The sequence below is a fragment of the Pyxicephalus adspersus genome, chromosome 2 (genome assembly GCF_032062135.1).
Source record: "Pyxicephalus adspersus chromosome 2, UCB_Pads_2.0, whole genome shotgun sequence".
In the NCBI taxonomy this organism is placed as follows: Eukaryota; Metazoa; Chordata; class Amphibia; order Anura; family Pyxicephalidae; genus Pyxicephalus; species Pyxicephalus adspersus.
In genome coordinates, this window is record NC_092859.1 from 123,010,097 (window position 1) to 123,021,548 (window position 11,452).

Sequence of the window (11,452 nt, forward strand, 5' to 3'; positions counted from 1 at the left end):
ACATACATACACATATACACACACTCATATACACAATACAGCCTGTATCGATCGAACATTCGTTCATCGCGCATGCTCAGAACATGCATGATCTCTGAACGACCGTACACACGATAGATGGTCAACGATCGTCATCCAATCCGATCCGCCGGTCCGGTCGTTCATTTCCAACGACTATCCTCGTTTGTCGGCGTCGTTGGTTACTTTTTTACGAACGATTTTTGGCCAATCGGACGTTCATCGTTCATTTCCAACGATAAAAATTGGACCTGTGTAGGCAGCTTTAGGAGACGCTCTTCTGGCTGACAATCCCAGTCCCACCACAGTAGTGCATGCTCGGTCTATTCCCCCTGGCGGAGGCGGTTGCAGCTGCAGAGGAGATATAGGATTAGTTCTCTGCGGCTTGCAGCACCCTTGTTTCCCCTCCCAGCATCCCCTGCACTGAGACTGCACAGCTAAGGGGTATTGGAGCTTTGCTGCAGCTGATAAGTGGAATGGTTCCTGAGTAATCCCATTCTGCCATTGGCTGCTGGGTCCTTATAGCCTCTCTGCTCTCAGATTCCAGTGCCTGCTGTAGCATTTAGCTGGGCTAATCTGTGTTGGAGAGATTCCTGTGTGATTTTCTGTTGCTGACCTTTATTTATTCCTTGACCCATGCTGCCTTAACTGATCTCTGCCTATTACCTCAACTCTGTTTATGCCTAATCCCTCTCTACCTCATTTGGTGAACTGATCACCCATGTATGATTTTTGACTTTGTACTCCAGATTTGCCTGGTAGTTCTTGACTGCTTAATCTGTAGGCCCCTGGTCCTCTGCCAGCCTATCCCCAGACACCATCCCTTAGACATCAAGTCCTGGGGGCAACCGTGTGCTGGGAGACGCAACCAGTCCCCCGAGGCCGAGCGGGGGCTGCTATAGGTGAAGACTACGGTGTTAGATTGGGGGACCGGTGTCCGGTGAGAACTGGTGCTGACCAGGGCTTTACAGCAGGATTGGGTGTAAAAAGAATATTTTGCATTTTCGACCCATGCACAACACAACTGTCTGCACATGTTTGTTAAGTTTTGCAACTGTAAATACATGAGATCACTTTTCCATTTTAGCTAGCATGGGAAGGACATTGAACTTTTTTTATGCTTTTACTCCTAATGGAGGCTCACAGGGACTTGCTGAGTCTGCAAAGCAGGATGTAAGTGTCTGCATACAGTTTTGCACTCAGATGACCCTCATTGTATCCTAACAATACAAGATCTTTATCCGGCAAGTCATGTGATCCTAGCAAACACAACACACGTTTAAAAAAAATGACAGAAAAAAGAAATAATAATAGAGCACAACCTATGCTATTTTATTTTTAACACATGTATCTAAATGTGGACAGGGATTTGATTTTTCTTCAGACTCTGCCAGGCCTTTTCACTTTTCCAAAACAGCTGATGTAGAATTGGAAGAAAGAAAACATATGATTTAATTCTAAAAACAGAACACAAACCACATGTCAAATATATTCAGCATCCAAGTTTATTGTTTGACTGCTCGAAGTTTCTTCGGATTTTCACCAAAAGCAAATAATAATATCCAGTAATCTTGACTTGTTATGCTGCACAACTCTTCTCTAGGTCTACACTTCTTATGGATAAGGAATTACTAGTATGCTTCCTGGACAATTTAGATTATCTGTTTGCACTTTTTTTTTCATCCAAACATCAGATAAAATACCACTATACCAAAATATTTTTAATGCATTGAGTTTATATAGGTTTTGTTCAAAGATTTGTAACACTTTCTATAACATCATTGATGCAGGTTTAAATAAATAAAACAACTTGACGAAGGCTGCAAATGGTTGCATTTTCCTCCGATGAATGGAGGTTGCAGATCAACATCATCTTAAGTAACAGAAAAAAACTCAAAAGAGTTTATTAACAGTAAGCAGCACCACATGGAAGGTGGAGGGTGTAGGCCAATGCTTGACACCACCAGAAAGTGCCAAGAGCTGTAAAAAAACCCAAACTGACTTTAGACTGTTTTAATGACAAATGACTACAGTGAGCACATTAGATTGTGAGCCTTTTTGATGGACAGCTAGTTATATGACCAAGGACTTTGTAAAGCACTACGTAATATATAAATACTGGCAAATAATAATAATTCCAGAGCCTGATGAGTACTTTTTTCTGTTAATTCATTAGGAGGCATGCCATGCTGACAGTAACCAACATCAGCACTTTTATTTAATCCACCCGAAAATGCATGAACAACAATCCATGACATTCAATAAGAAAACATCTTTTATTAGTCCAATCTGTTGTACTTTTGAGCTTTACAAATTTGCATAAAGCCTAAAAAAGAAAAGCAGCAAGAGTTTTACTGCCAAAAAAAAAAAAATAAGGTGGATACAATAAACGTATTTAACCTGTTACTTGTGTGTTGGAATTACAGAAGCCTGTTGTACTATAATCCTGTTTATTTTTGTATGTTCAGGCAAATGGGATTTGACAAAAAGACCCAAATTAGGTTACAGCTTTGAACAATGCGCAGTCCTGTTCTGCTTAGTTTTGACTACGCTAGAAATAAGTAATTTGAGAATAGGGAAGGTGGTGCTGAACCATTATATTGTCTATGGGGCCAGAAACCTCAACTGGGGTTATGTGCCAAGTCGTATTTAGCCCAACTATAGAGCTATTTTCTTGTTTCAGTCACATTCATTAACTTTGCTAGCTTCAAACTCTATTTTTGTACGACTTGGCAAGTCTGTGAGGTTGGTTGGACAACAGCATACACTCAGCAAACAGAATCCCTTTAAATGAGGTTACACCTAGGTATGCCAAGGCACCGTGTGAGGTCGCTGGGATGAACTAAGCCTGACATAATGTTAGCGGAATATTTGTGTGATGATCTTTCTATAAAAGATGCATTGATGCCTCTGTAGTTACTGCACAGAAAAGCAAAACTCTGCTACCACATATAAAACCCTTCGCTACATAAACCAACATATAAAGAGAAGCGACACACAGCAACCAATTTCTAAACATTGCATTGGTCAGAATACAAGCTGCTAAAAAGCTGATTCAGTGGTTTGCTCCACACAGAAAGGATTAGAAGAAAGTACACTGTATTTCATGTGAGCACATATGCTTTTAGTTATTATTGCAGTGTTTACCTTAAAGTAGGTTTGATATGACTTTTACGCTTTTACAGGCATGCTCCTCCATTATTTTTGATGGCATTTAATATAGTATAAATACATCAATTTTATCTCTAAGTAGCTCAGTATAACTGCCCCGTGGATGTGTAAGCCTGAGTTCGGACTGGCAGTTTTTGAAAGCAAATTTTAGCAATTTTTATTATGTTTTATTATTAATAAACAGTATTTATATAGAGCCAACTTATTACACAGTGCTGTACAATAAATAGAGGTTGCAAATGAAAGACAGATACAAACAATGAAACAGGAGGAGAGGAGCCTGCTCAGAAAAGCTTACAATCTACTTTAAATAAAAAAGGTTAACATTGGAATGAAAGGGTAAGATTTTCTAATCCTTACTTTGACAGAAACAGGAGCATTGCTGCACATTTTTTCAAACACTACATGCCACTATTGCTGCCTCTGTAGAACTGAATTGGTGCAGCTTGCAAACGCCAAAATACTGCACAATCGTTTTTAAAGCGGAACCATAGTTCTGCATTCCAAAATTGTGAGCAGACAAGATTCTTTTTTGCAGAAGGGACAGGCTGTTATAAAACATGATTCAGCTTGCTTAACAATCTTCTTTTCCAAGTACACTGAGCTGCACATGCGATGCTGGGATAATCCGGGTATCCTGGTATCCCCCTGGGGCTGCTGAGACTCCTGCGAGCATGCTTTTTTTTCTTAATCACAGAAGGAATATTGCTTGATATCACTTATTGCTTTTTTTTGTACATGCAGTTTTGCTTTATGTGTTTACAACTTAAAAAAATTAGAACAAAAAAAGATTGACATCACATATAGAAAAAGGATATCAGCTACCAGGAGGTGCTTTGTTTTTCAATCAGGTGGCCAAGTAAAAGACTTGCATTGGGAGAAAGAGCAATAAAGCTAGGTACACACGTGCAATAGTTGTCGTTAGAAAACGAACGACTACCGATTATGCACGATTATTTTGAACGGTCACATTGTGCACAATTCTGTACATGCTGTAATGATACAATCGTTCAAATATAATTCACCAATATTGTACACACGCTAGATACGATCATTTGAACAATGCAGGAAGTGACATGTAAAGGAGAAAGTGTACTGCAGAAACATCCACGATCACTGAACGACCGTACACACAATAGATTGTGAACAATCGACACCCAATCAGATCCCCGGGGACGGTTGTTTGTTTCCAGTGACAATCCTCGTTCATTGGCGTCATTGTGCACTTTTTTGTTAACGATTATCGAGCAAACGGTCGTTAGTCGTTTGATTAGCAATGATAATTATTGCGTGTGTGTACGCAGCTTTAGGCTTTGATCACATAGGCAGTGAGGTTGTGGTAACCAGTTCCCCATGACTGGCACCAATCCAGGTGGTCAATACAGTCCTCACAGCGTCCTGCCTATGGCTGCCCATAGGAGGTATATGGAAGAAAGAGGGGGCACTTAACAAAAACTGATAAGATTATTTACATTAGGTTAGTCTTAATCATTTTTTGAAACCTGAAAAGACCACATAAGACATATTTTTGTTTTTCGTCTGTATCTATCATAGTTTGGTAAAAGAACCCTTGCCAATCCTGACTGGACTCTGTGGCTTGCTTGGAGAGATTTCCCTATAACTATATAGTTACTGGAATAGTAAATGGGGGGGCATCTCCCCAAGGACACCCCAGATGGCAATGAAATCTTGCCAGATTCTTACCCTCTTCTGTTCTTTCCAAAAACTAAACAAAATGTGGTTTGGTGGGTGTTACAGCTCTATGGAATATGGGTCAGTTTTATTTATTTATGAGTCACTTTTTGGATCATTCAACTGAGAATGCAAATTTGAAACACATGAAAAAAGTGTTTAGATGTGTAAATATGAAATATTAATGTACAATAATTTTACTAAACATAAAGCAGAAAGGCTATATTCAGATAGAAGATTTTGACAGTGGCACCATCTTGGTTCACCACGATTAACCAGTTCTCATCCCTGGTTAGCACTGAAATAAATTGGGATGATTGAATTCCTTTTGTACTGGTATTCGGTTGCAGTGTGGTATTTGAAACACCTTATGTGTCTGCTGCTAAAAATGCTTCCATAGACCCAAGGTCCAAATGTTTGTCAGAAACAGGGGTATGGAATGCTCCCAGACAACCATGAAAATTGGCACCCAGGAGGAGTTAACTGTTAATATTTAAGGAATGGGACTCTGTGGTCATGATGATCTAGAATCCCCATTGGAAAGCTGTGAGTGCACAATTGTACCCTTCTAGCTTAAAGGCCACTCTGTCCCTGACTGCTTCGGCCTCAACTAAGGTCAGAAAACCAATATACTGGTTCATGATCACCAAGGCATGAGAGCTTATTTGTAACCCAGAACAGATATCAATCACTATATACTGCCTATCCTATTTATAAAATGCGTCATCCAATTCTCATAGGCTTCGACATTTTACAAAATAGAACTAAGGCTAGGTACACACGTGCAATAATTGTCATTGGAACCGAACGAACCACGAAAGATCGTTCTATAATTCTTAACAAAAAAGTGCACAACGACTGGTCAGCGACGCCGACAAACGAGGAATCTCACTGGAAACGAATGACCGTTCCGGCGGATCTGATTGGGCATTGATCATTCGTAATCTATTGTGTGTACAGTTGTTCAGTGATCGTTGATTGTTCTGCGATACACTTTCTTCATATGTCACTTCCTGCATCGCTTAAACAATCGTTTAAACAAACGAACGTTCCTAGTGTGTACATTATTGGTGGATTATACTTGAACGATTGCATGTACAGAATTGTGCAGAATATAATCGTTCAAAATAATCGGGAATATTCATGGATCGTTCGTTTTCAAACAATAATTATTGCACGTTTGTACCTAGCCTGAAACATAAGCCATACAGGTTTGTTTTATACATATACAACTCATCTCTACAATATATAAACATCCGACCTGATTTATTAAAGCTCTCCAAGGCTGGAGAGGACAAACTTTCATCAGTGAAGCTGGGTGATCCAGCAAACCTGGAATAGATCTGGTCCAGGATTCAAAACATTTCTAGCAAATAGCAAATGACTTGAGAAATCCATTCCAGGTTTGCTGGATCACCCAGCTTCACTGATGAAAGTATATCCTCTCCATCCTTGGGGAGCGTTAATAAATCAGACCCATAGTCTTTGCTTTATCCATTTTAGGAGCCTGCAAGTCCATGAAACATGCACCCATTGATCTGCTAGAAATGCAGTCAAATCCTAAATCCTGTTGCGGGTTGACAACATTAGGCAGGCATTATCATACACAGATGAACAGTTATGTTCCATATAACAGAAATAAAGAGAGGGTGTAAGAGACCATAAGGTGTGAATAAGGGTTTTTTGTGTTTTGAGTTCAGGTTAAAAAGTTAGGGAAAAAACAAGTTGCCATAAAAGCAATAGGTCAGGAAAATCCACCAATGGAATGAAAATTTGTCCAGAAGTAGTTTTAAAACCTGTGTAACTGGTAATTGGATACAAAGTACAAAGTTTATTACTTGCAATAGGAAACTAAGTGATTTAAAGTGTATATAAACACAAAAATTATCTGTAATATATTGCCGTTTACCAGTCCCTAGATGTAGTGTCTCTATTAGTTTTTTTTTGGCCTTTATTTTCACCTAAGGATATTACCAGTAATACAACTCTCCCTTTGTAATGGAGAAGCAGCACTGTCATCCTAGCCTGCTCTCCTGAGATGATAGCTAGGAAAGCTGATTGTTTGAGATATCAGTTCAGTGCACAAGAAGCCACAAGGATACTGAAATTCTCGCAGGATCAACAGATGTCAATGTACTTGTAGAAAAGTTCTTATCCTGAAAAAGAAGACTAATGCAGCCATCAGAGTGGAGAGCTGGTAAGCTGTAATATATAACATTTTTCTTGGCGGGTTTCTGTAGTCGCTGTTATAATCAGATCGCCCAAAAAGCATGAAATCTGTTACGTGATGCAGCAGAGAAACTTTGTGTATAGATCTAAATTTTCATTACAAGACAAGCAATCGAGATAATCAAGCCTGAATTGTCTGGTATCTGGTCCTTGAACAGGGGCTAATGATCTGTCCTGCCAGATTCCTAAATTACAGATCAATAATGACTTCTGTTTGTTATGGAGGAGGATGCAGCGGGAGGCCTTCTGCTTGTCCTCTCCTCTTTCCACTCCATAGAATGAACACAACTCTCTATACAGTGCTCATTCGTTCCTACTGTCACTGAGGACAACCACTTATGGTTTTCTAAGTTACGCTGAAAGATCTATCTGCCACCAGTGATCATACAAATAGGAGCAGCTCTGATTGGCACCTGCTGGTCAAATTGGGATTTCAGCTGTCATATTGACAGAGAGAGGGTTCACAAATCTGTGCTGCAGATTAGCAAGTTCCCATAAAAATTTGCTTCTTTTCTTTCTATTTATATCCATATTGTTGCTGTGTATTAAAAAATGAACATTATTATGCATTACGACGCCCGTTTACATGAGTTAAAGTATAGCAGAGTTTTTTTGGCATTGACAAAAGGCACCACCACACTTTTTATGGACCTGTTTTTAGTTTTTTTATTTTACAACACACGAGTGCCTCATTCTGGTCCATTTTAATGTGTCTGAACAAGGGTCTGATTTGGCGCACTGGGAATTTATCTTTTGGATACCATTCAATATGTCACTGTGAGCTCCTGTGCATTCTATGGTGTGCTGAGTATTACCCCCATGGAAAGGTGCTTACCTGACCTCAGCCAGCCCAATAAAATGTAAGGCAAAACTGGACAGCTATAAAAGACATAAATAAATGCACCTATGTATTAATAAGTCCTTACAAAGTAAGAATGTGACCTGGTATCAGTGGCTTGCTAAAGTGCCTGCACAACAGAACTCAGAATGAGGGAGGGAGAAGCAGCAAAAGAAGCCAATAAGCTATGTGTCAGTGCTCATGTGATAACAAGGTACATGCTGACAGAGAGCAGAGGGACAGAAAGCTGTGCTTATTAGTCTCCTTTCACAGGCGGGGGGGGCAGAGGACAACACCGGGAGTTCACCTATAAATACTATTACCCCTGTAATAGTCTATAGCTACCCCAATGTGCCCCCTTCTGTGGTTATCTCTCACCCAGTGACTTGCTACATAGTGATGGGAGAATGCAGAAATGCTTCCTCCATCCCCCAGCAGACTAATGGCATCAAATTGCTAGATTACACCCAAAGCTATGGTCACATTCCTACAGCTGAACAAAGCTGCAATTTTCCTTTGTTGTAAAATGACACCTTACTGTGTACACTGACAGTTCTTTAAAAGTTCAGATTAAATGCTGTGCAGCAGAACATCAGTTTATTGTCCAGCATTGCAGAACCGGGAGCTGAATGACTGCTAGGAGTTCCTACGGATCAGTCTTTGCTTCATTACGTGAAAATGTATGCTCTGCTAATTATTCCACCCCTAACAAAACACTTCCCCCTCCTCTTAGATTGTAAGCTCTTCAGGGCAGGGTCCCCTCCTCCTGTGCCATTGTCTGTATCTGTCATTTGCAATCTCTATTTGAAGTAAAGCACTGTGTAATATGTTGCTGCTATATAAACCCTATTATTATTAAGAATAATAAAGATATTTTAGGTAAGTATTCCACCACATCCCTGGTGGAAATCTGGGACAGCAGAGAGTCCCAAATCCGACCAGAATTCACTCCGAAAATGCTGAAAATGTTTTCTTGTGATCCCGAATGTTCCCACCGGAACTAAAGGAAGCAGCAAGAAGCCGGGTACAAGGGGAGTATTATTTATATTGTTTTTTCAGGTGGTAGATGTAACTTCATCTAGCTTCAAATATACATTACTTCCATAGGATTCAAGGATCAGGTATTTGAGGTCCCCACCACGCCCCCATGTATTTTGGGTTTCCGCTTATTTTTTTGTGTGAAGCATGCGGATACATGTGTGTGGATCATACACACGGGTGGGTGGGTGTGTCACATTGCTATTGTTAATGGCACCTTACTGATGCACTGCAGGGTGACATATGGTGTGCTATACATAACGCAGCATGCAATACATGCAAAGTGCTGTGCCCGGCATCCCATGCAAGTAAACAAGCTGCTGAATGCGATGCATGCGTCAATGCATGGGTTTGTAATAAAACACACGGCATCCCTATAATGGGAAGGAGCCCTAATGGCTTCCACAGATTATTATTAAACAGGATTTATATAGCACCAACATATTACGCAGCGCTGTACAATAAATATGGGTTGCAAATGACAGTGACACATGAGGAAGACCCTGCCCCTAAGAGCTTACAATCTAGGAGGTGGGGGAAGTCTATTCTTATAGTCTAATCCTATTTAATAATATTAATAATAATAATACAGATATACAGAAGCCATGACACTAGGTGCATTATACACTTTATTATTTGGCCTTTATTATGCAGTGTAAAGGATAAGCTCCTATCCTCCCCTTGACCAAGCAGTGACTATAGGGAGGATCCCTCACAGATGACAGGTAGCTGCCATGGCAGGTTGTGCCCTCACACAGGGGTCAGTGTCCCCACACATCAATCAGTCTGGGATCTGATAGTGATGTCTGTTGCTGGCCAGAACACAGGGCAGCCCTGCACAGGGCGAGGTCGTGTGACTGGGGGGGGGGGAGTGATCTTGTCTAAAGCCTGTAATGGGCGTGTCAGGAGGAGGGGCGTGACCAGCAGGCGTGATATTCAAAAGAGGCGTGTCCCGTACAACAAAGCCCACCGGGCTCCCCATGCCGTTTCCCATCACGTTATTAGAGGTAAATTGGTTGTTTTGTAGTGACACCTCAATGGCACCGTGCGCAGCGCACTATACACTGTAAAACCAGCACAACACGTGACTTCCCAAAGGTCATATGAGGTAGGCTCGCGCTCCCGGGACCCCGTGACTGCGGGAAGCCCCGCCCACTCCACAAACCCCAACTTCTCCCTATGGAGGCAGCAATGGTGCACCGTGCGTGTCATACAGGGACTGGCACACACACCCGACCCGTGCCACACACACCCTGCCACCCCCCATGTCATACAATCACCCGCGCCGTCACACGCCCCATAGGGTGACACCTGGCAGAGCCTTTGTATGAAGCATGCACGCTGGCCCTGGCACTGACCTGTGTGTGTCCTCAGATGAGCTTTCAGATGGGACGATTTGCCATACACCTTCTCACACCCCGGGTACGGGCACTTGTGCTTCTTCAGCGGAGATTCCTGCTCGGCTCGGCTCTTCCCCCGCCGGGCTCTTTGTCTTGGCTCGGGCTGAGGTGTGTCCGCCCTGTCCGCACCCTCTGCCGGGCTGCCCTTCTCCTCTGCGGGGGCATGTTGGTTGAGATCAGCCAGGATCCTGGCCACCACGAACAGGGAGGCATTCTCCTTCCCAGCCTTGTCCTCTGCAGGGCTCCCCTCCTCCGGTACCGCCGCCACCGGCTCCCTGCGATCGTGCACAATGGCCCGGCTGGACATCGATACAAGGCACTCTGCTGCAAAGTGATCCACGAAAGCCGCTGATGTCATTTTCCTAAATTCCTGTATTCCTAATGAATGAATTGCACAATATTCCCTTCTGCATCCAATCTTATCTGACACCGGGCTGCACTCGCTCCATACAGATCACGCCCAACTTGCATAGAGAAATAAATCCATCTGAGTGAAAGGGAGAGCAGAGGAGCCCTGCCTAGGAGAACTCATACAGATGTGTGCACATTGTGTGTGATTTCTATCAGGTGGGCTCGGTGCTCATGCTGTGTATGGGAGCTGCCTCGTCTCCCTGCTAATGCACGATGCGAATGTGTTTCAGTCCCACGTGGGGGCGTGGCCTGCAGAAACATCTGTGAGTGACGTCACAGAGCGGCCACATCCTGGGCTGAACGCTCTACAAGTCATCCCTGGCTGCAGATCTGCAGAGAAGTCACAGCCTGACAACCGACACGCTGACAACCAATTGGGGGCTCGCGAAACTGCTCAGCCAATCGCTGGCCTTGTTTATAAGGAGCCCATTGGCCCCTCACTTACAACCCTGGAGTTCTATGATCACTGACAATCAGCCTACAACAAAGTGAGCTTTGCACAAGGGTTGGCTGCCACCATTCATCCCCTTTACATTGGTGACAACCAGGCATGGTGATTATTACAAATCCAAGGGGATTCCTTAATGTGATTATAGGCTGCAGCTTGTATTGTGCAGTGTAGGGATGAGTGGGGATCAGGCAGAGAGCAGATGAT

General features: G+C 42.5%; 1 protein-coding gene across 1 annotated transcript in view; it reads right to left on the bottom strand.

The window, feature by feature from the left end:
• The window catches only part of KLF13 (KLF transcription factor 13), a 53,836-nt gene extending 42,677 nt beyond the window's left edge, over positions 1-11,159 (bottom strand). Inside the window, exon 1 of the mRNA XM_072402283.1 lies at positions 10,345-11,159. Coding sequence (XP_072258384.1) covers positions 10,345-10,744 — 400 coding nt within the window. The 5' untranslated portion in view covers positions 10,745-11,159. The remainder of the gene's footprint in view (positions 1-10,344) is intronic.
• Between the last annotated feature and the right edge of the window lie 293 nt (positions 11,160-11,452).